Source organism: Gopherus evgoodei, chromosome 1, assembly GCF_007399415.2.
Source record: "Gopherus evgoodei ecotype Sinaloan lineage chromosome 1, rGopEvg1_v1.p, whole genome shotgun sequence".
Classification (NCBI taxonomy): domain Eukaryota; kingdom Metazoa; phylum Chordata; order Testudines; family Testudinidae; genus Gopherus; species Gopherus evgoodei.
Genome location: NC_044322.1, coordinates 263,746,231 through 263,771,981, shown reverse-complemented (window position 1 = coordinate 263,771,981; position 25,751 = coordinate 263,746,231). Strand labels below are relative to the sequence as shown.

The following is a 25,751-nucleotide window of genomic DNA, read 5'->3' as shown; positions in this document are numbered from 1 at the left end:
CCAATGCATTTTAATTTTTGTGAGATAATAGCACCATACAAGAGGTTTCTCTCGCTAGGTCATTTAACTCCAAACTCACTATTTCCACAATGAACCTATTAGATACTTCACCTCTTGCTGTGGGTGTTGGCTCTAGGCACTTCACTGTCCTCTCTAGCTTCATTGTAAAGGTGTCAGGGGATTGTTGGGCAGAAGCTTGCAATTTGGCCTTATGTTCTTCATAATTAGGAAAATATAGGGGGGGAATACTAGGCTGTGACATCTCTGTCCCTGTATTTAGGCAGAGTTTCACAGAGGACACAAAAAGGTTAGGACAGGAAGTAAATAAAACCTTTTCCAATGGAAACTGCAGGGAGAATTTAGGTAAACCAAATATAATCTGGAGCATGGCAAGGATACTCATTCTTTTACAAAAGCTACTACGAGATCTGACATGGACTCAGTAAAGACAAAGGGGAATAAATAGAATTTTTACCCATTGGCCACCTGTTACTTCAGCATCTAGGTCAGGGATCTCAAACTCAAATCAACACAAGGCCACATGAGGACTATAGTACATTGACCCGAGGGCCGCATCACTGAAACCTTTTCATACAATGATACAGAAGTATAGTGAAAAAGGAAGAGTAATATAGTGTGCTATTAAAAGTCAATGTATTAAGTTTTTTAAAACTGTAATGAAAAGAGGGGTTTTAATAAAATATAAACACCTGTAACTATTCCTTATGAGGTCAGTAACACTAATGATGATCTACTCTAACAGTCTATCAACATAGCTGTAATGGCAGGAACTTTTTAAAGTAACTATTCATACAAAGTATGTTGCCACTTTTAACAAACATACTTCCCAACTACTCACAGCAAAGAATCATACATGCTGAACTTCATACCTCAGACTGCTCGTCTAGTCCATGAGGCCTCGCCCCTGCTTCGCCTCATCACACCCCCTCCCTGCCACTATTCCAATCCCTTCCCCAAACCCCCGCCCTGCCTCTTCTCCACCTCGTCCCCTGAGTGTGCCACTTCCCCACTCCTCCCTTCTCCCTCCTGGAAAGTCCTAAGCACCGCCAGAAGCGCTAGGCGGTAGGCAAAGGAGTAGGGATGTGGCGCACTTGGGCAGGAGGAGGGGAGCTTGGCTGCCAGTGGAGTCAGCGCCTATAGTGAGCCTCAGGAAATAACTCCGCTGGCCATGCATGTTTGAGACCCCTGATCTAGGTGCTTCTTGGAAGGGTCTCCTCTCCGAATAGGACTCAAGAGGACTTCGCATAACTTGGGAGACCTGACATGATTACAGCAAAAAGGCACTATCCATGCAGGCATACGGTAAAATTGTCAGAGTTCAAAATCAACTATTCTACAGATTAGGGGGAAGACCAAGCTGTGGCAACTAGGCTAAAACACCTTCAGCCTATAACAATGACTTGAGAGGAGACCTTGGGCAAGCAAGCTAGGCCTCAACTATAAAACTCTAGCCTGCCCTACAAGACCATTAATCAACACAATTTTAACACTTTTTCTCTGCACATGTAACGCACACACTTTCTGGGTGTGCCGTTCTGTCCAATCTAGTGGCACCGAGACCACTGAGAGAGAGAGAAAGAAAAAAAAAAGGAGTCTGCTCTACAGCCTTAGCTAATAGGCAGTTGACTTTTAGCTCGTGATGTAGAGGCTCATGTACTGAGCTTCAAAGGTTCCCCAGTTGGATCCTGCTCACCAACTACCAGGGTCTGTCAGCATTACACACGCAGACAAGGAGAGTGTTATATGCACCCTCAACTGTGGACAACTACGCACTAGCCCAGCAGTTCTCAATAGGGGCCCAGAACCCCCTGGGGTGCCACAAGCAGCTTTCAAGGGGTCTGCCAAATAAACCATAGAGCAGGGCCGGCATTAGACTTGCTGGGGCCCAGGACAGAAAGCCCAGGCCAAAGCCCCACTGCCTGGGGCTGAAGCCGAAGCCCAAGCAACTGGCCTCCTGTGACATGGGGCCCAGGCAATTGCGCTGCTTGCTATCCCCTAATGCCGGCTACTGGATATATGCAGAAAAACAGTTGCGGTGGCATTGGTGGGCCATGGAATTTTTATAACATGTTGAAGGGGGGGTTAAAAAGAAAGAAAAAAGTTGACAACCCCTGCACTAGCCCACTCGTTTTTGTACTCTGTAAAGGTGCTTGTCTCGCTGTAAAATGGAAATATTTGCTTCCCACCCCATAACAATGTAGTGAGAAAGTACTCTGAAGATGTAAAGCATTATATAAACGTATGTACAACCTGTCTTCACAAAGCCAGTGAGAAGCAGAAATAATGATTGGCTAGAGAGGATGGAATCAGAGAGGATGTTTGGCTGAGGAGGAGCACATAGGCAGTTTCTAGATTTTGGAATACAGAGATGATAAGGCCAGAAATGACCAGGATGATCACCTAGTCTGGCTTCCTGCATACCACAGGTCACGGAATGTCATTCCTTCATCAAGTCCAATAACCTGAGACTGAACTGTGGCATACCTTAAAAAAGGGATCCAATCTTGAATTAAAGTCAAGTAACAGAGAATTTACCACATCCCTTAGTAAGCTGATCAGTAATTAAGATTTTTTTTTTTTCCTTAAGGGGTGCTTCTGTTTGGTTGGGAGAGTCCACATTTCCTTTCGTCTTTATGTGTAAATGCACAGGAGAACGTGAACTGCTCCACACATCCCGGAGACAGATAACCCTTCCGGGTGGCATTGTGGTGTGTATTTGTTTTTATTTCTCTGCTTTCTCATTATGCACACATACTTCTTTTACTTCATAGTCAAGAGTTTGGTTTCCTCCAGCTGCTGGCGTTTGATGTGCCTGTGTTTACTGTCTGACCTGTGGCTATGATGTGTTTCCCAGGCTGGGCTTTTGGCTGAACTACTGCTGATGCCTGTCACGGTTCTGAGGAAAGCGAGAAACAAAAACAAAACAACGGCATAGGGGGAAGAAAAGTATTTAATCAGGACTAAAAAAATATTAAGAAACTGCACATCACATACATACAAGCCCCCATCACTAATTACTCCTTTCCACAGATTCTAGGTCTGCTCCAAAATCCACTGTTACTGCAAATGAGTAATTTGATGCAACCAACACCAAAACAAACAAAACCAGACTTCTACATATAGACACAACAGGATTAACAACCTAGGCAAGCACTGGGAATCATCTTCTAACTCCAAAAATCACGGAAGTTAGGTGGGGATGTGTTAGGGTAAACTCTGGGAGCAGACAGAGACACGTAACACACACTGTACAAAGGATTATATTCTTCACCTGGACAGAGGTAGCTCATCCCCAGCATCTAAGGCCCACAACAGTTCAAATGTTGGAGAGGCCTCCCATTTTGTGATGACTGCCATGACTAGTGACTGAACTGAGTGAGGACTTCCACAGCTAAAAGTAGGACCTCCTAAATTAGCACACTAATCATAATAGAAAAGACTTGAACCTCTGATTAACCTAGTGCAGCGGTTACATGCAGAGCTTATGTAAGCAGGTGCAACGACGTTGGGGACAATGGAGTTACACACCTTCTGGTCTCAGTGTTTATTGATACACTAAGAGAAATGCTTGGCCAAAACTCTAACCCTCAGTTACACCCAGACAAATTCCAAATCTGTACAGGCATCAATGAGGGCAGAACGTGATCCAGTGTGTGTATTGTGTTAGACTTCTGAACCCTAATCCTCAATGTATTTATGGTAGACTAACATCCAATGTTTAGAACGTTTAATGTTCACATAGTATTTGTATTATGCTAGTGCCCAAAGACCCCACAGAGATTGTGGCCTCATTATGATTTTATTTGTACAGCACCTAACACAAGGGCACAGTCCCTGTCCCAAAGACCTTACACTCTACGTATACAAGACAGACCAAGGAAGTATTGTTATCCACATGTCTCAGATGGGAAACTGAGGCAGAGCGATTATCTTGACCAAAGTGTCAAAGTCTGTGGAAAAGTCAGAAATTGAACCCATATTGCCTAAATCCGAGTCCAATGCCTTAACCACTAGCCTCTCTGTTCTGCATTGTCATATGCAGTATCGTATGTGCCCAGACCATGTAGTTCCCAATTCTAGAGCAGCTGTTCCTGTAGAATTGCTGTGGAGCCTGTTCCAGTACAAGTCTCACTGGCTTTAGTGGGGTTTGCATGGGTGTAACTGAGGGTTAAATTTGGTTAAGTATGTCTTACATTATATCATTGTATTATATTTGTGTGTGTATAGCATATACAAAAGTCAGTAAAAACTACATGGTTACAGGAACAAAAGTTCCAATCCTGCAGCCCCACCTGACGCACATAACTTCTACTGAAGTCAACTAAGCCTGAAGCAGCAACAAGATCAAGCTACATCTAGCGAAGATTGTCAGAAGTTTGCTTATTAAGTATTTGTATCAGTGTTTCAAAGAATTTTCTCCTTGTGTGTTCTAGGCTATTGGATGTGTCTGAACAAGAGAGACTCTTTCACAGCAATTTTTCGATTATTACAGAAACACTTTGTGGATCAGGGACCAGCTAGTTTGTTTTCTGTTCTGGTTGAAAGGTATTAAATATTGACATATTAATCTCCTTCATTAAGAATAATCATTTCTATATCAGTGTAAACATATGCAGCAGTTATAACATGTAAGATGACAGCCATTTCCTGACCCTTGAGGAAAAAATAGTAAAGATTGTTTGGTGAAAACAAAAATAAAAATTAAGACCACAGTTTTCAAAAATGGATGTCCACATTTAGAACTCCCAAGTACATATTTAGGCATCTAAAAGAAGAAATGTCACCAGATGTTCAAAAATTTTGAGTACACAGTAGTTTGCATTAACTTCACTGAGCTACAGATGTTCAAACTTTTCTAAAAATCAGGCCACTTATTTAGTTACTAAAATATAGACTTGGAATTTCGTTGGTGTTTAAAATTTAGCCTTTGGTAATAACACTTGAAGATAGTAGCAGCCTTTGAGTTTCTAGGGGTTGTGTTGCTAGGTTTGTAAGTTTTTTGTTTTTTAAATAAAGATAAGAAAAAGATCATATTACTGAACTGGTTCTGAATGTTCACTGATGACTTTATCTTCCTAAAACATTACAGCTTAATTCATCAGGTCTTGATCCATCCAGAACTCCAATAGAGTTCAAGACCTGCACCACTGGACTCATACTTTAAAGAGAAAATAGCAGTTCTGTTGCAGTAACTCCACTCTATGTGTGTGTTATACTTTATAAGTGTTTCAGGCTATGTTATATTTAACTATCAGAGAGAGGAGAGAGAGACTGATTCCTCAGGAGTCAGAAAAGTCACTGTAGGAAATACTATAGGCTTCTGGAGCTCTGCTTTTCTTCTTGATTGATCAACAAGATATCTTTAAGTAATTAAAAAGCCTGTCAGATCAATACAACTGATTAGTTCAGTAACAATACATGCAAACACTCACAGTACACTCCATGACTAAATACACATTTTTACATATTCATGTTTATTTACTAAGTGAAAGTAGCCTGATTATCAGAGATGCTGAGCACCCACTGAACTCAATGGCATCAATAAGTCCTCATCACCTTTGAAAAAAATCAGACTACTGATTTACCAGCAGGTGCCTCGCTTTACACACCCATACTTGAAAATTTTGGCCATAGCTTTTTGGACATAGCCCAGAAAAAATAAAAAGTGTGTTATTTCACTAAATGGTCTTCATAATGTTCCTGGAAAGGGAATGCATGTGAAAATAGAAAATAAAACTATATATGCTAACCCTTCATCTTAAAGCTATCTTTAGAACCTAGCATTCTAAGTATTTCAGACCAGAGGCTGCTATATTTTTCGGAAAGGGGGGGGGGGGACGGAGAGGAAAGGCATCTGACAATGTTCAAATACACTAGATCTAAACAAGGGGCCCAAATCTTTACTCAAATACTCTAGTCCCATTGACTTCAGTGGGACTACTCATGTGAGTAAGGACTCTTTGCAAGAATTAGGAATAAGGGTCCAGCGCAGGGGTCAGCAATCTACTGCACGTGTGCCAAACACGGCATGCAAGCCGATTTTGAGTGGCATGCTGCTGCAGTCGCGGCCCCCAGCCCCACTCAACCCTCCCGCCCACAACTCTTCCCTACGGCAGCAGGAGGCAAAAGCTTGGTCCTGTGGCAGCCAGGCTTCCCCCCTCCCTCACTTCTTCCCCCAGCATGGTGCTTTCCTGCCCCTCCCCCTCTCTTTCCCTGCACCGATCAGCTGATGGCCCTTGCGAGGGGGAGGGTGAAGAGTGGCAATGTGCATGCAGCTCTGTAGAGGAGGCAGAGAAAGGTAGGGACGGGGCCTTGAGGAAGGGGATGGAACAGGGCATATCCCTTCCAGCCCCCTGCCATGAGCCATTCAGGGCAGGAGGTTGGGAGCACCCCTACAAGCCAAGCACCCCAGCCCTCTGCTCTGAACCCCCCCACACCCAGCCTTCTGCCCCGAACCTCCGCACACCCCCCAGCCCTCTGCCCTGACCCCTGAACCCCCCCCCACACCCAGCCTTCTGCCCTGAACCTTCCCACAGCCCCCAGCCTTCTGCCCTGACCCCTGAATGCCCCCATACGCCCAGCCTTCTGCCCTGAACTCCCCACACACACCCCCAGCCCTGACCCCTGAACACCCTGCCCCAGGTCTGGGGTCCCGGCCGCAGGCCCCGCTCAGCCCACTGCCGGCCTAGGTGAACAGAACCCCAGGCTGGCAGCGAGCTGAGTAGGCTGGTGGTGTAAGTTCAGCATTTTAATTTAATTTTAAATGAAGATTCTTAAACATTTTGAAAACTTTGTTTACTTTACATACAATAATAGTTTAGTTATATAATATAGACTTTTAGAAAGAGACCTTCTAAAAACATTAAAGACACATGAAACCTTAAATTAGAGTGCATAAATGAAGACTCAGCACACCCCTTCTAAAAGGTTGCCAACCCCTGGTCTAGTGGGTAAGGCAGTGGCCTGAGACTCAGCAGATCTGGGTTCAATTCCCATCTCAGTCCTAGACTACTTGTGTAGTCTTGGGCAAAACATCTAATGATCTCCCTGTGCCTCAGTTTATCCATCTATAAAACGAGGCTATGACTCTCTCTCACACACACGGGGTTAGTACTGATGATTGTTTAGGAGCACTTTGTCTGGGAGGAAAAAAAAAAAATCTACTTTCTACCAAACTTGAACATGACCACTTGGTATAATGTTGCTTGGAGAGTATGGGGGAGAAAATTCACACTAAAACAAAAGACATGGTTCTTCATTTTAAAGTTCTGGGGAAAAACCAGCTTACACAAAAATTTGAGATTTTCTAAATTTGTTTTTAATATTTTGGTTTCCCCTTCTCCCTCCCCCGCACCAGGCCCCTTTTTTCTATTGTGTCACTGATATGGGGTGGGGGAAATGGAAAGAACAAACCAAAGCTTTTTGCTGTTTTTGTTAAACAGAAAAAAACAAACATACATTATTTTTTGGGGAGGTGGGGAGAGTTCATTATCATCCTCACCACCACCACGGACTTACCCAGATTTACTACTTTAACGGCCTTCAGGGTCTGGACAATCTGCTCAAGGCTGCCCTGAGCTGTAGCTGGTCTGATCATTAATAAATAAGCAGGCATCAAGCAAAATAATCCCCCAGTACACTGCCACCTATCCCACAAGAAAAAAAGCAAAAACAAAACCCGTTTAGTTATATTCCTAGAAAGCTCTGAGGCTAGGGAGTGGGCTTGGTGAAAGACCATTTGTTCAAATGGGACTAGCAAATTTTAATAATCTCAAAAGAATGTTAAAATTTTGTGGCTAAACTGTCTAGACCAGCTTGGAGTTGTAAAATATTCCATTCAGTTGAGAAAATGCACATCAGAGCAACTACAGTCCTAAGCAGAATAGCTTTCCACTGAATTGGAAATACAAGAAAATACTTGTGTGTTTACAAGTGTTAACTTCACTTTAGTCAATCTGTCATTTCCCTTAGCCTGTCTTTATTACCCTGTGCCTGTTCTCCTACATCAGCACATATCCCTGAGGGACAGATGCTCAGAAGTTGCACCTATGTACACCAGCTGAGAATCTGGCCTCCAATTTATCAGCCTTTCCTCCTAAACAAGAACGTACTGGAGTTTGCTGGGGGGAAACGGCACTGCTAGAGCCTGATCCAAAGCCCATTGAAGTCAGTCAGCTTTGGGAGCAGACTGCTAGACAACGTCTCCATTGCCCTTTAGCCCTTTGCTGTTAACAAGCAGTTTTATCCTCATAAGGTTCAGCTAAATGAAAATCAGTAACAAGAACTGCTGCTGTGACTGGGGAAAAGAAAAAATTGATTTTAAAATTGATTACAAACTTTCTGTTTCCCTAAACCACTCAGACTAGACTGAATGGACCTGATTCAGATCTCACATACTCCAGCATAAGTTGGGAGTAACTCCAGTGAAATCAGTGGAGATACACCGGGGAGAGGAAACCAAGATGAGGCTCAAAGTCTATTACTTTCAGAAACTCAATAATAGAGCTCAGGGAAGATAGGAATTTGGACCTCAATCCTGCAAAGGCTTATGCACATGCTTAACATTATACCATGTGAGTAGTCTCCTTGACATTAACGGGACTATTCTTGGTGTGTAAAATGAAGCATGTGCTTAGATCTTCACAGGATCAGGGCTCAAGACAACTGGGGCCCAATCCTACAGTTGCAACTAGGACAAAAACCACCAGTTGCAGCCAACAGGAGTTTTGAGAAAGACAAGACTGCAGGTTCAGGTCCAATGTGTGTAATGAGCTGGTTCTTCACTGCATGAATATAGACAGGAATAAGTCTCTGACATTTAAATACGTATAATCATAACAACTCATTAAGAAAAAAAGATTTGCAGTATAAAGAATCTCACATTCACCATAAAAAATTTAAAAAATAAATAAATACCACCAACTAGCCATTATAGACATAGCACGGTCTGAGAGCAGGAGAGAGGCTGGTTTCAGGAAAGGATAAACATCACTACAAGAGTCAATAGCGTAAAGAAAGTTAAACAAATGTTGTATGTTGCTAGCAAAGTGCTCACATGATGCTTGACAAACTGATCCCTTGCTAGTACAGGATCAGACACTGATTGTTGATTGCAACTGGAGTGACCAGATGTCCTGATTTTATAGAAACAGTCCTGATATTCGGGGCTTTGTCTTATATAAAACGCTTATTACCCTCCTCCCCGATAAAAAGTGTGAAAAATCAGGATGGGGCTATCTGGTCATCCTAATTGCAATCAATCATCTCAAAATGTGGAAAAAGCAGTCTTTTTTTATTTTATTTACACACACATACACACACACTGAAAGCAAAGAACAGATGACAGAGAAAGATTAGAGGATTTAAGGATGAATAGAAAATAAGAGACAGGAAGATTTTAACAAGGAAGAGGTGAGCACAAGAAAGCAAACAGAAGAGTCAGTCTAAAAACAATTCTCAAGAGGAAAATACTGATTCCTACAACAAATATCTGACAACTCCAAATTTGTTTTGTTTACAGCTGTAAGTTTCTTGAGCAGAATTCTTAAAACTATGCAGCATTTTAACATACAGAAATATTTGGAATTATGAACCCTAGTACTAAGAAAGCTCATGTTCCTTGGTGCTGAAGTAAGGAGACTTACTACAAGAAGAGTTTGAGAAACGTGTTTTGGCAAAATGCCCATGCATACCACAGGAGGAAAATATTCCTTGTCATTTTCTGGACATGGACCCACTGACTTGAAAATTTCCCAACAGACACTGGAGAACATTGAGGAATTTCTGACACAGGAAATTTTCAAGCAGAAATTCCTCAGACAGACATTTTTTCTTGTCAGAAAATACCAATTTGTCAAAATTGAAAATGTTCATTGGAACATATTATTGCAATGAAATTTCATTTTGAAAAAAAAATAAAAAAAACGAAGAATTTCAATAATATTTTAATCTTATCAGAATGGAATGTTTCAGTTTTTCATCTTTTGTTTCAAATATGCTTATTATAATTTAAACACAAACTAATTTTAAAAATATAAAAAACAAAATCTAAATGAAGTGTTTGGATTGACCCAAACTGAAGTTTTTTCAAAAATTTCATTTTGTGGGAAGATTTGAAATTTTGACTTTTCTTTCTACTTCTTGATGATGATGGTTTCCCCCCAAAATTTCAGAATTTCCCATGGAACAGAAATTGCATGTTTCAATGAGCTCTGTTGACAGGGAAAAGGAGAAGGAGCACTAGGAGCCATAATCTGAAGCTTTTAAGTCCCAGTCTTACAAATTGCTATGCACAGACCTCATGAAGCCTCAAGAACTGGGATCTGTATAGGAGCAGGATTTTATAATGTCCCATGAGAATATATATATGATTTGATTTCATCCTGTCAGCCACCGTTTTTGAATAGCAGAGAGGAATAACACACCAGAACAATCCTTCTGACTGATTATGGTCACCTTTTTGTTTTAGGATAAGTTATAATGTCTACTATGGTTTCCTAGATCACTATATACATTTCTTTGTTTTAATGTTTTAGTAAGTAAGAGACAGGATCTTGTATTGTATCTATGTTAAGGAGATTAGAGGAATGTTGAGGGCCCGAAGCCCCAATGTGAATTGTTTTAGTTATAAGGTTTAGCAAGGTTTGATTTACAATGTATTCTGCTAAATACACAATACTGCTGTCTGTATACCTTTGAAGGTTTCTGTAAGAGATTGTTTGTGTGAATGAGGAATGGATACATTAGGAAAAGATAAGGTGTGAAAGCCATCACAAATGTCCAGATGGTCAAGAAGAAGTGAGAAGCTTGGAAAGACCAGAAGACAATCAGAAAACATCCATTGTATCTGATGCTAAATGTGTTAGCAGCATTGACGACCTCAGAGGTGAGGCAGGCACCCCCAAAGGCAAGACAACAAATAGGAAGCCCGACAATAACCATCAAATGATAACACCACTTAAGGATGACATTGCAAAATGTATGGACTCAAATGGGAATTTACAACTATAAAGCTGGGGTGTTTTGCTATGGAACTCGGTTCAGTCCTGCAAAGCCTCAGAGCATAGGATCGCGACCGACAAGAGCCCAGCTCCACACTTGTGCCCAATCTACCTTGGCATTAGATTGACTCAAGCTACAACTATAAACATCACTGGCAGGACGTGTGTGTGTGTGTGTGTGTGTGTGTGTGTGTGTGTGTGTGTGTGTGTGTGTGTGTGTGTGTGTGTGTGTAAAAAGCATATACTAACTGTTGTATTTTCAATAAACGCTGTCTATTTGCCTTCCTCTATAAAGATCCTGTGCGCTTTGTATGAGCATAACATCTGCATGCTCAGAGCAGGTACAGTTCCCCACCCTCCAGGATTGTCTTGGAGTCTCCAGGAATTAAAGACTATGTCATGTGATGAATCCTCCAGGAATACATGCAAACCTAAGAGCAAGAGCGGGCCTTACAATGAAATTCAACTCAGCCATGTGCACCGAAATCAATATTCTCATGGCATATAAGCTCCACAATGGGGCTGTGGTATGGCGGTGGGATAAACTGTGTAATGGGGCTTCCATGGCCAGTGTGGAGATGAGGGAATCTATATACAGGCTCCAGTCAGGGGATGGGCCCCAGTATGGACCATAGGATCTCCACGGTTTATATACACTTTCAGCGGCACAAAGCATCTGCATGGCAGGTGCAAAGGGGTAGTGGTGGCTACTCCAACCTACAGGACTGGAATGGTGTCTGTGGAGAAGCTAGACTACAATGTGATCCCAGAGTGAACTTAAATTCCACTTGCAAAATCCTGCTTAGTTTCACTCACAAAGCCTAATTACATGGGGTCCATTCAGAAAGGAGTGAATTTCACCTTGGTGTGGAAACCACATAATCATCGTAAGCCAGCCCATATTTTTGATGCAGCTTCCAAAAGGCACAAACAACCTGAATCCAAGACACAGGAAATCCCCTGCAGTTTGCAGTTAGACAGTTACCTCTTCTATCTCAATTCAGTCAGTTTCAAGCCCACTGTCTTTCCCCATCCCAGTATATTTAATTTCATATAAATGATCTATCCCTCATTTGTAAGCCACACAGATATAAACTCTACTTCAACTTTAACACAATAAAGTTGCACAAGCCACATACTTCTAGGAGAATTCTCTGCCACTATGTGTGTGTGCAGAATTCATGTCCCCCACATATTTCTTTGCTTCTCCGTAGAAAAATGACTTTCTGATAGGGAAGCTGCAAGAGCAGTCATGCACCACTCCCTAATAGTGCAGATACATCATTTCAGACACCCAGAGCAACCGATGGAGAGGTAAATCACTGCAGGACTGGGGACAGCCCAGCCAGTGGCCCTTACCCTGAGCCAGGATCAGCTGCTAGTCCCAGCTAGGCTGGAGGCAAAAGAGGACAGGACTTCCTCTTCCCCTGCAGGGAGTGGCTGGGGCTGTGTCAGACCCACCCCCAGAATCCTCCCCCAACTGCAGGAAGCTCAGCATTCTCTCCTGCTTCCTGTCCCCATCACTCCTCAGCTGTTGGGGGAGGGTCACTGTACAGAAGCTGTGCCCATCCACCCAACCCCCATGCATCTGGACCTCCCATACTTAGAAACCCCTGCCAGGCCTCACTGGGTACATCCAGAACACCACTAGTCCTCCAAACCCAAACCCCACCTCACTGAACTTCAATCCCTGCATCTGGAGCCCCCTGACTCTCTGCCTCCAGATCCACACCCCTGCACCCCAGACCACTCCTCACTGACCTCCCTGCACACAAGCCCCACTTACTCCCACTTGGGTATAATGAATGTGGGAGTGGTTCTCTGAAGGAAAGAGGATCTAGGGCAGTGGTCCTCAACCTTTTCTGCATGGCGGGTGCTAGCAGTGATTTATTCAAGAGGGAGAATGCCCTCACTGATCACTACAATTTTTTAAGTTCAATTTATTGCTTCCCAATTGCATTTACATACAGTACTGAGGGTCTTGATGAATGAAGGTGTATCTATTTGAACTAAGCACTATGGGCCAGCACTGCTTGAGAGCAGGATGAAATCATAAGTGACATATAGTTATCTATTAAGAATGAGATTGACAGTGGGGAGGTTTCGGTAGCTTATAATTTATATTCACAGACATCTAGGTAAACGCATGTGACACGCAGATCTGGTGGTAATGTGGCTTATATGAGAAAATCTCTGACATTCTGCTGGTACAGGGGATACAAAGTCTTAATAGGAGATTAAAGAACAAATGGACATGTCCAATATTGCTATGTCTGAAGCACTTATACTGTAAATGCAGAAAATAAATGATTGTTCTGAACCCTAGACTCTTGTTGCTAACTATGGGCCCAATGGAAATCTGTTTCAGCATGGAAACTGACTATCCTATTGTAAGTACAGCTCTCACTCTGACCCTATAGGACTCATGGCCATTTATACACGCTAAGCAGTAGCACAGCAGAGGCTAGAATGAATGCCGGATTGTTGAATCAAGGAAACAGCTACATCTACCTTAAAATCTATGTCAATCACATATTAGATTTGGAATAATCACCACTCTTCTATTTTTAACACACATTTCCCCTCACAATTTTCTTTGAAAGTTTAGGACAAAAATCTAGCATGATTTTTATTTCACTGTAATAATACGTAGGCAAATGACAGCTCTAACACAACATGTTCTGTATTTTGCTTTTCAAAGGAAGTAAATTAAGGTTAATGTTCCAGAAAGGTGTTTTCTTTAACAGACACTAAAATTAAAATTGCAGTGCATTAAACTCAGGAGAAAGTTGTGATGCAGCTTCCCAGAACTTCTTAAAATCTATAACATGTAAAATAATAAAATATCAGGCTCTATGTAGAATTTAAAATAAAACTAGTTCTTAGAGAGCCAAGCTCTTTAAGTAAGGTGACCAGATGTCCCAATTTTATAGGGACAGTCCTGATTTTTGGGTCTCTCTCATATATAGGCTCCTATTACCCCCAACCCCCATCCTGGATTTTTCACATTTGCTGTCTGATCACCCTGTCTTTAAGAGACAGTTAAGGAAGCAACGTGATCTAGTGCATAGAGTGCTAGACTGACTCAGGAAAGGTCTATTCCTGATTGGCACTGATCTGCTGCATCCCCTTGGGCAGGTCACCTTCTCTCTCTATGCTTATTTCCTCTCACAGCCTCTTCTATCTTGACTACTTAGACCGGGGCTCGGCAACCTTTCAGAAGTGGCGTGCCGAGTCTTTATTTATTCACTCTAATTTAAGGTTTCACATGCCAGTAATATATTTTAACATTTTTAGAAGGTCTCTTTCTAGAAGTCTATAATACATAACTAAACTATTGTTGTATGTAAAGTAAATAAGGTTTTTAAAATGTTTAAGAAGCTTCATTTAAAATTAAATTAAAATGCAGAGTCCCCCAGACCAGTGGCCAGGATCTGGGCAGTGTGAGTGCCACTGAAAATCAGCTTGCGCGCTGCCTTCAGCACACATGCCATAGGTTGCCTACCCCTGACTTAGACTGTAAGCTCTTTGGGTCCAGGACTGTCTCTGACTATGCATTTGGTATGATGCTGGAACAATAGAACCCCAATTTCTATGTAAGTCCCAATCACTAGCTCCACAATAGTGAAGAGCAGAGAGTCTACATAGTACCACATAAACTGGCTAAGTACTGGGACAACAACCAGTTTTAAATAGGTCAAGGATGGAACTGGAGTTCAATGCCTTATAACTAAGGGTGGGTAGGGAAATCATGCAAATGAGTTCCCCCTCCTAAGCAGCCATCTGCAGATCTTTGCTCCCCTCTCACTGTGGAGAAGGCCTGCAAAGAGGTTGCATTAATCCTGGGGGAATGCTGTCAGCAAGGGACAGAGGTGGACTTCAGTGGAGTACCCGAAATGGCATGCATGCATGCAAGTTTTTTCTTAAAAGTACCTTTGTGGGGTCAACCCCTCTGCTACATTCTTCGTGATTGCCCCTTTAAGTCTCCCAGAGACTCCCAGAGCTGACAATGTATGGTTCCACGGGCCAAGCCACAGTGGCACAGGTAGATACAGCACCCCTACCCAGCAGGAACTCCTTTACACATATCCCATTTGCTTGGGTTGTGAGCAGGACCTTGAATTTGGCTTATCATTTGCTCACAACCTTCACCTTCTCTTGTTGTCACACATCCATACCCAGTGAAACTGATTACAAAACCTCCTCAGTAATCATCCATGTCAGCTGTGGATTCTGCTCATAGCAATATCAATCTTATCTCTGTCCCCACTGCAGACTGCTAACTACCACACGCTCCTTCAGCCTCACCATCTCTCAGTCACAGCTGCACTCACTGATAGGCCACATGCCACAGACAATTGGTCCCAGATCAACCCACCAAAATGCAACTTACTGTGTATGTCAGAACACATGTTAAGGCTATGCCCATTGGGTGATATGGCCATAGGAACTGGAGATCTATGGAGTCAGGCAGTGAAGGTTAGTTTCATGCTATTTCCATCCTAGCCAGAACCAGGAAGTGCTCAAAATCTCACCCCCAAAAAAATGCCAGTTTCTGCAAGATTTCCAGCCCAACTTCTAGACTAAGTACCTGAACTTATTCTATGCATGGTCTTCCCATCAAGTTACTGGGAATTCTGAGTAATTCCGATTTGGGTAAAAATCTCTGCTAAGTTTTTTGCAAGCAAACCTCCAACCCTTTTCAGATTATCTCATGATCACAGTAGTTAACTAATTGACTGAGGCCATTTCCCCTCCTCCAGTGCAAGCACATCTAACTCTGTCATCACTAACATCTGATGGCAAAAGCAGCAAAGAATCCTGTGGCACCTTATAGACTAACAGACGTTTTGGAGCATGAGCTTTCGTGGGTGAATACCCACTTCCTCAGATGCATGTAATGGAAATATCCAGGGGCAGGTATATATATGTGTGCTAGCAAGCAAGCTAGAGATAACGAGGTCAGTTCAATCAGGGAGGATGAGGCCCTGTTCTAGCAGTTGAGGTGTGAAAACCAAGAGAGGAGAAACTGGTTCTGTAATTGGCAAGCCATTCACAGTCTTTGTTCAATCCTGAGCTGATGGTGTCAAATTTGCAGATGAACTGAAGCTCAGCAGTTTCTCTTTGAAGTCTGGTCCTGAAGTTTTTTTGCTGCAGGATGGCCACCTTAAGGTCTGCTATAGTGTGGCCAGGGAGGTTGAAGTGCTCTCCTACAGGTTTTTGTATATTGCCATTCCTAATGTCTGATTTGTGTCCATTTATCCTTTTCCGTAGAGACTGTCCAGTTTGGCCGATGTACATAGCAGAGGGGCATTGCTGGCATATGATGGCGTATATAACATTGGTGGATGTGCAGGTGAATGAACCAGTGATGGTGTGGCTGATCTGGTTAGGTCCTGTGATGGTGTCGCTGGTGTAGATATGTGGGCAGAGTTGGCATCGAGGTTTGTTGCATGGATTGGTTCCTGAGCTAGAGTTATTATGGTGCGGTGTGCAGTTACTGGTGAGAATATGTTTCAGGTTGGCAGGTTGTCTGTGGGCAAGGATTGGCCTGCCACCCAAGGCCTGTGAAAGTGTGGGATCATTGTCCAGGATGGGTTGTAGATCCTTGATGATGCGTTGGAGGGGTTTTAGCTGGGGGCTGTATGTGATGGCCAGTGGAGTCCTGTTGGTTTCTCTCTTGGGTTTGTCTTGCAGTAGGAGGCTTCTGGGTACACGTCTGGCTCTGTTGATCTGTTTCCTTATTTCCTCATGCGGGTATTGTAGTTTTGAGAATGCTTGGTGGAGATTTTGTAGGTGTTGGTCTCTGTCTGAGGGGTTAGAGCAGATGCGGTTGTACCTCAGTGCTTGGCTGTAGACAATGGATCGTGTGATGTGCCCGGGATGGAAGCTGGAGGCATGAAGGTAGGCATAGCGGTCGGTGGGTTTTCGATATAGGGTGGTGTTAATGTGACCATCACTTATTTGCACCGTGGTGTCAAGAAAGTGGACCTCCCGTGTAGATTGGTCCAGGTTGAGGTTGATGGTGGGGTGGAAGCTGTTGAAATCATGGTGGAATTTTTCCAGAGTCTCCTTCCCATGGGTCCAGATGATGAAGATGTCATCAATGTAGCGTAGATAGAGAAGGGGTGTGAGTGGACGAGAGCTGAGGAAGCGTTGTTCCAGGTCGGCCATGAAGATATTGGCATATTGTGGGGCCATGCGGGTGCCCATAGCAGTGCCACTGATCTGGAGATATATATTGTCATCTGATGGCAACACTCTGCCTGGCTCCTGTGCCGGTGCACTCCAGAAGAGGAAGGTGACAGCGAGAAGAAAACCAAACAAAATGCTCATCTAAAGCTCTGTTGGCCACACACAGGGCCCACCTAATGCAGCAGGCAGTATTCTATATTATCAGGGTGACCAGATAGCAAGTGTGAAAAATCGAGACACGGGGTGGGTGGTAATAGGTGCCTATAGAAGAAAATGCCCAAATATCGGGACTGTCCTATCTAGTCACCCTACTTCCACAGTTCCTCTCTGTATGTAGAGAGGTATTATATACCTATAAACTAATTAGTCTTGCCAACTCTCCTTGTTTCACCATGAGTCTCATTTAAAGCTCCAGCTCCTGGAGACAAATGATTATGTGAGAATCTCAGGGCTTGTCTACACAGGGCCATCCAGGAAAGTTAACCCAAATTAACTAAAGATGTGACTATGAAGTGGCTTAAAGCTTACTAAATCCCCATGTGAATGCTGTTATCCCACATGCTCAGAGTTGAACTTATCGCCATATTTGGGGTCAGGAAGGAATTTTCCTCCAGGTCAGATTGGAAGAGACTGGGGGGTTTTTCACCTTCCTCTGCAGTGTGGAGCACGGGTCATTTGCTGGTTTGAACTAGAGTAAATGGTGGATTCTCTGTAACTGGAAGTCTTGAAATCATGATTTGAGGACTTCAGTAACTCAGCCAGAGGTTATGGGTCTGTTACAGGAGTGGATGGGTGAGGTTCTGTGGCCTCTGATGTGCAGGAGGTCAGACCAAATGATCATGCTGGTCTCTTCTGGCCTTAAAGTCTATGTACAGACCATGGTGTAATGCAATGTCATTTTAAATTTCTCCTTTATGCCCCAGAGTAGATGCTGTCAACTGAAAGTGATTCTATGAGTCATTCAGGTCTCCTTCCTGTCTCCCATTACAAAGGGACTTTTCTGCCTCCAGCACTACAAGCAATGACACTACATGGCAGCCACTTACTTCACCCTCCCACTATGTAAAGAAGCAATTTAAAATGGATAATGTGCAAACTGTAGGTATACTGCTCTATAGGATTTCAAGCTTGGCGTTATTTCTTGAACATGGATCAAAAATAATTACTAGGAGAAACTGCGCTCTCTTTCCCGCGCACCCCATTTGGTCAGACAGTGCATAGAGCAGAGCTTAGTGGAGAAGGTGTCAGAAAGAAGAAACACAGTTTGTCACATTGAGGATCTAGGGGACTGGTGCAGTTAATTTTTTTTTTTTTTTTTTAAAGACACAGACATCATTTCACTATATGTTGGGTTCCTATTAGTTAGAACAGAAGCCTAGGTCCTCTTCTCAGCTTTCTGCAACTGTTACTATCTGAAGATAAGCAAGTTACTTTGTGCCTCTGTCTGTCCATCTGTAAAATGGAGCCAGTGCTATTTCCTATTTTGCAAGGTTATTGTGAAAAGTTCCTTGAGATCCTCAGATGGAAGAGACTCTAAGGCCACAATTTTCAAAAGTGCTCAACACACCCAATCTAGGCCAGATTTTCAAGAGAGCTCAGCTCCTATTTAGGCATCAAAATAAGTGGTCAGATTGTAAAAACAACTCATGTTTGGAGTTGCACTCTTTTGAGAATCTGATCCTTTGGGGGGAGGGAAAGATCTAAACAGGAGCTGAGCATTTTGAAAAATATGGCTCCAGTTCTTGGTGCTGAACACATCAAAATCTGGCCCAGGGCGCTTTTGAAAAATTTGACCCCAAATGTATTATGTATTATTGTATTTCCAACAGCTATTATTTTGGATGTACTTTTCTCTGGAGATTTAAAAAAAAAAAAAAAGGAGGGTTACGTTTTTCAATGGCAATTATAAATTAAAATGGATAAAAGCTGCACCTGAAACAAAGATCTTATACTGATGTGTTTATTAAACAGAGAGACTCAAAAGAAAACCAACTCCTAGGTGAGTTGTGGGTGAGAGCTGTTGATTTCTAAATAAACAAAACAAAAGCCCTTAAGGAAAAAGATCAGGATTAGTGAAATGATGCAAGGTTTATGTATGAAAACTCAAAATGAAAAACATTTAACTTAGTGAGAACTAGCCTGACATGTAATAACCATGGAGTTATAAAAGTACTAAAATGTCAATACCACATTGCAAACCTTAAATAAATCAGGTATTGATTTTAAAAACAAAATTCTGTCTGGATGAAGTGGACAAGAAAATTACTGCAAGTAAGGATCATCTATCTTTATTGTACAAAGACTTTGTTTTGTAAGGTGGGAAAATACCCTATTCATATCATGAAAGAAATTTAATCTAGAAAATAGGTTGAGGCACTGCAGTCTGAGAACCAGAGCCCTATGGAGTAGGAAGGGAAAGTGGTTTCATAGCCAAGACTCATCTTTACTGTGCCAATAAGCAGTCACAGTTCAGAAACTGTTCCACTTCAACACCTAATCAGAAGCAGCGCATCAGCCTTCACACCCTGAATGAAATCAGCCTACGCTATTTTACCTTGCAGTCTGTTCTGATCAAGTGGAAAAGTTGTTCCAGTTAGAAATCCTGATTTGTTAGAAGGTACAGGACCAGCATCCATGCTCCTCATTCCTGTTGAAAAGGGACAGTTCCTATTTTTAGCAAATTATTCACCATTTTCCACTCTAGCCTTCTCAAAGCTTCCTCTGTCTAGGCCAGCTTATTTCAATGGAGTTAAAAGTCGTGGGGTAGATTGTCCCCTGCACTGCAGTTGCTTTGTACCATGATGCTGGAGCAAAACAGTCCTAAAGACTTAATGGCCAGCTATGGAAGAAACAAACCAGCACAGGATGGTCCTCCAGCAGTGGAACACCACATACAGGCCATCATCAACCCTCCTCCCAGCTGCTGGCCTTGGCAGGCAAAGCCAGGGACAAAGGACACAGCCGGTCTTCCCTGTGCCTCAGAGTACCCTGTGCATGGTCAGGAATTTTTTTTTGACTAAAATGGGGTGGGATTTTTTGCTGTTTTGTTGAAGCCAAAAAAGTGTTAGCAAAACAGGGTTGACCTCACCAAATCTCCCGATTCAAAACATTTTCAATGCAAGTTACGTTTTTTCTAGTCAAAATGACTGTTTCAAAATGTTAGTGATTTTAGACTGAAAAAGGTTAAAAGGAGGGGAAGAAAAAGAGTCTAAAAGCAAAACAAAATGTTCTGATCCACCCAAACCTGGATTTTTTTCCCCATTTTTTTAATCCTAATCTGGGACAGGAAAATTAGTCAAATGCATGAAAATTCTTGCAGGACAGGAATTCAGTTTTCTGTCCAGCCCTGTTAATTTCAACCCCAGGAAGTTACTAGCAGCCAAAACAAGCCCTCAAATGGCTCTAATTCATGTTGGGGGACCCACCCAGAACAGGGGGGCACCCAAAAGTATCAAAGCCACTTTTGTGCACACCCCATCCTGAGCAGCACTCTGTGCCCCTTAACCACAGCTCAGCAACCGGGTCTGGGATTCCATTTTTCTCCCTAGATTCACTTTTTTTAAAAAACAGGTTGCCAGTGCCAGCAGGTCCGTGAAATGTGACAAACAGAAGACAACTAGATTGATTCCACCCACCAGGTTTACTTTGGTGTACATAAAACAGACAACTATATACATAAAAGGGAAGGATAGTCCGGTGGTTAGACTCAGATTCAAGTCCGAGTCCCTGCTCTGCCACAGACTTCTTTTGCGACCCCCAATGTAATTTCCAGATCGAGAAGATAAACTCCAGGGGGGTTGAAAATATTTACTGGAGCTCCACTCTGGACAGCTCCAGCTGAATTTAAGTCCTGGTGAAACTTACTGTTACAACCAGACCTCTGAAAAGAGCTTTGAGATTCGGGTATACTCCAAAATGTGGTTAAGTCTATACTCATGTTCTGCATCTCAGGGTACATCTACACTGCAAACAAACAAAAACACAAAAAACACAAACAGTAAGTTCTGAAGTCCATGACAATTGACTCAACTGACATGCAGGGCTTGCGCTACAGGTCTAAAAATAGCAGCATGCAGAGGACCCTGCTCAGGCTGGAGCCCAGGCTTTGAGACTGTTCCCTCTTGCCAGGTCTCAGAGCCTGGGCTCCTGCCTGATTAGAAACATCTACATTGCTAATTTTAACCCTGTAACATGAACCCAAGGTGTCTTAGGGCTTGTCTACATCACAAAGTTGCAGCGCTGGTGAGGGGGTTACAGCGCTGCAACTTAGGAGGTGTACACATCTGCAGGGCATCACCAGCGCTGCAACTCCCTGTTTGCAGCGCTGGCCGTACTCCCGTTTTGTCTCGGGTGTAGAGGATCCAGCGCTGGTGATCCAGCGCTGGTAATCAAGTGTAGACACTTACCAGCGCTTTTCTTGACCTCCGTGGAATAAGCAGGTATCCCAGCATACCTGAGGAAGCCTCTGGTAATCAAGCTGGTCTCCTTCCCCGATTTGCTCTCGCGTTCCCCGAACCCCCGTGCAAGCAGGTCTCCTTCCCCGCCGTTTGCAGGGGGGTTCGGGGAACGCGAGAGCAAACCGCAGGGAAGGAGATCTGCTTGCTCGAGGGTTCGGGGAACACTGGAGCAAAACCGGGGAAGGAGACCTGCTTTCCCGCGGTTTGCTCTCGCGTTCCCCGAACCTCCATGCAAGCAGGTCTCCTTCCCTGCGGTTTGCAGGGTGGCTCCGGGAACGCGAGAGCAAACCGCGGCGAAGCTGGTCTCCTTTCCCGGTTTGCTCTCGCGTTCCCCGAACCCCCCTTGAAGCCGCCCAACAGCGCTGCAGTGTGGCCACATGTAAAACCACTTGCAGCGCTGGTTGCTGTAAGTGTGGCCACTCTGCAGCGCTGGCCCTATACAGCTGTACTAATACAGCTGTAACAACCAGCGCTGCAAAATTGTAGATGTAGACATACCCTTAGTTGACCCAGGCTCTAAGACTCCTTCTATGCGGGTGTTTGGGGTTTGGGTTTTTTTGTTTGCTTTTTGTTTTGTAGTGTGTATCTGTATCTGGCAGAGCCCAGAAAGGAGCTGTGGTTTGGCCAAAGAGGGCCATTTTCAGCAATTACCGTGGACTCGTGCCAGCTTCTTGTAAAAGATCAGATTTTTAGAATGAGCACAATGGGTAACGTTTTCCTAAAAAAATTAAATATCATTTGTGTAAGACCAAAGAAAGAACAGATTATTTCTCCAGAGTGAGTATTTTGTGGCTTGCATGTTATAGAACTGAAGGCATGGCACGCATCTGCTTTTGGGCTATGGCACACCACAATCTAGCAGTGATGTGGCATAGATTGATAGCATGCTGAGGCTGGAATACAGGCATGCAGACTGCATTTTCATTTCAGGTACATGCACACAAAATGATGCAATCCCTGTTGCTCCAATTTAGACTACAAATTAAGGTTGCCAACTCAAGATTTTATGGTGAATCTCAGTATTTGGGGAGGGAGGAGGGGTTTCAGATCCTTCAGTTAAGTGATTATGTGAAAATCTGTGTGTACTTTAAAAAGTACATTTCTAGCCCTCATGGTTGCAGAGAAAAGATTGAAAACTTGACATCAGCATAGAGGCTCAGACACCAGAAAGCAAATATACAGAACCAGAACTTAACTAATTTTTTTTTTAAATCTCATGATTGTTAAGCCAACCATGATTTTTGGGGGGGTCTAACTAATGATTTTTGAACACTTGGGGTTGATACTACCAAGTAAGTCTGCAAAACTGGCTAGCAAACAGCTTAGAAGGGTCTGAATTAGTTAAAATTCTCTATTTGCTGCACACTGGAGCAGAGCAAAGAATTGGTGGCCAGCCACAAAAGGACATGGGCCATCTTACTTAAAGCCAGCACTGCGGAAGAGGCCTGGTGACTTACATCAAGTAGTTCAATCCTTTTAAAGAAACCTGGTATGCAAAGGAGGTTGTCATTCTTTTCACTGAATTCTTTTTGGAAATCCACAGCTCTTCATGGTGCTTTTGGCTTGGGAAATGTAGAGCAGAGGCCTCCTCCCTAAGTTCCAGCTGGCTGCCCTTGGAAGAGCCAGCCAGCTCCGCCTTCACAGTCAGCCTTGGGAAAGCCAGCCAGCATATGCCTTCAATATGAGCAGGGATAACATGGCAACACTCAGATTGTAAATACTTGGGGCAAGGGCCATCTTTTCCTTATGCATGTATGGGGTCTAGCGCAATGGGAAGCCAGTCTGATTGGGGCCTCTTAGCACAATCTCAATACACATATTAAACAAGAATATGCTCCAGGTTTGGGTGAACAAGGTGCAGTGAAAAGTCAAAACCACCACATATGCTAAGCTGTGGTTCAGCAACAGTTTCGTTCCACCAGTTTTTGGTAAACAGAGTTCTATTGTATTCCAAATTAGTGAGACACAAAGACAGAGACCTAGGTCCCAGAGACTAGGCTCTGCGCATACAAATAGTAAGAGATTATCCCAGCCCCAAAGAATTTAACGTAAATAGGCAAGACAGAATGGGGGTGGAAACAGAGAGAGTAAAGGTGACATGGCTTGTCCAAGGTCACACAGCAGCAGGTTAGTAGCAAAGCAGGGATTAGAACAAAAGTCCCCTGACTGTCAGCCCAGTGTTCTATCCTCTCCCATGCAGCCTTTTTGGAGGGCAGTATAATATTCCTTGGATCAAATAGCAAGCTCTCTCTATTCTTGTACCTGAGAATTCCCATATGCCTGGAAAACATCCTTAAGTTTAGACAGAGTAGCAAGACCGATATAAAAAAAAAAAAGTGTGCTCTCATCTATGAGAAAAAACAAGTTACTGTTTCCTTTGCCCATCCTGTCTCTCCCCACATATTAGTTGCACCTTTAATTAGTTGGTTCTCAAACTACATGGGGAGGACATAGTGCACAGATCCTCAGCTCACATAACTCTTATTAATAATTACCTTCAGGCCAATCCAAATCTTTTTCATTTATTAAATCTGTGGGAAAAAAAGTGGTCTGCACTTTGGTATTTTTATTTCAGCGGGAGCCTTTAAGAGTTCTACTGACATTGTGCGAGATCCAAATGACCCAACATTTCAATGGAATTGCCTCACAAAGCAGTAATATCAAAATACATTCCACTCCCTTTGCTATTAGGTTGCTCTCTTTTATAATGAGCTCCTGCCTATAACATAACAATAGTTCATTGGCTCAAGATGTGAACACGGTGGTTGTGGTTATTGATCAGCCACCACGATTAATGACACGAGTCTCCAGTAACACCTACAAGACTGCAAGAAAAGCCAAATATAAAAGTGACCAAGTAAGACTCCTTAACAGCAGCCACTCTCATGCAAGGATGTCATCTGAGGGTGTAGGATACAAAGGAATAGGACTGGGGAGACCTTTAAGTTAACTGGTGCCTGTCTTTCCAAGCGGAATGGATGTGGGCCCATAAATACTATTGTGTTAAATATGCTGTTAAAATGTGAATCAGAATGTTTGCTCCCCGGAAATTAAGGGCCTAATCCAAACCCTAGTGAATTCAGTAGAAAGGTTTCCATTGATTTCAATGGGATTTGGATCAATCCTTAAGCATATTAACTCTGTACTATCCTTGTTTCTCAATATATACCTTCTCCACTCTGCTTAGGTTGCAAAATTAATTTGCATGGTGGGACCATCACTGTGATGGGCCCTTTCGTATAATCACACAAGGCTACTGGCTCCAGTATACCTCTCTCCCCTATATGACATGTACAGAAAACTCCCACAATTGTGCAGTTTTGTAGAAGTTATACCAATAGGAGAGCATGTAAAGGAGCTGCAGGCCCAATATGCTATCAGAAGGTTAGGCTGGGGGATATTTAGTTTTGCTTTTTTATAGTGTATATAAACACACACTTATATAAAGGGAGGTGTTTTCCCCTCATTTTTTTAATACAACCATTAAATAAAAGGCTGAAAAATTAGTTACCCGCTGTTTTGAGAGTTCTGAAATAGTTCTAACAGGGCATGCTAAAGAAAGACCCTTTGTGTTGCATTTTGTATCTTTGCCTGTATGTTTTGGGCCTAATCCTGCCATTCTTGTTCAAGAAAAGCTCTCATCGGCTTTGATGGAAGTTTTAGTTGTGTGGGAAGCACATAACTAGTTCTCCAAAGAACACAAATGCCAGAGGGGTAGCCTGTCCAACTGGATCCATTTCCAGGGTGTGTGTTTGCTTTTTAAATAAAATAAACCTCTTCCCTAAAATACATAAACATACACTGTTTATGCTTTCAATTCAACAGTACATAGTGTCCCTTTCTACTACTGACAACCCATCCTGGGGAGGATTGGACTCCAACAACTATTATAAGCATTCACCATAAGGATGAAGGATCTTCCAATGGAATCTGCAATCAATAGACCTAGAAGGCAGCATCCTGAAGAAACAGCCTTAGCACTGCATACCAAGAAGTAAAGCAGAAAAGACACAGCATTTATTCCACAAGCTATTCTCAGAAATCATTTAGGAGATGAGGTCTGGATTTTTTTTAAAGT

The 25,751-nt window shown here is 42.9% G+C and overlaps 1 protein-coding gene across 3 annotated transcripts in view; it reads right to left on the bottom strand.

Annotated features, from left to right (window-relative positions):
* CHST11 (carbohydrate sulfotransferase 11) overlaps nucleotides 1-25,751 on the bottom strand; it is a 269,620-nt gene that overhangs the window by 210,216 nt on the left and 33,653 nt on the right. The window contains exon 2 of one of the 3 annotated variants that reach the window (XM_030544714.1): nucleotides 19,771-19,863. The exons of the other annotated variants lie outside the window; for them this stretch is intronic. Coding sequence (XP_030400574.1) covers nucleotides 19,771-19,863 — 93 coding nt within the window. The remainder of the gene's footprint in view (nucleotides 1-19,770; nucleotides 19,864-25,751) is intronic. 3 annotated transcript variants of the gene reach the window in all.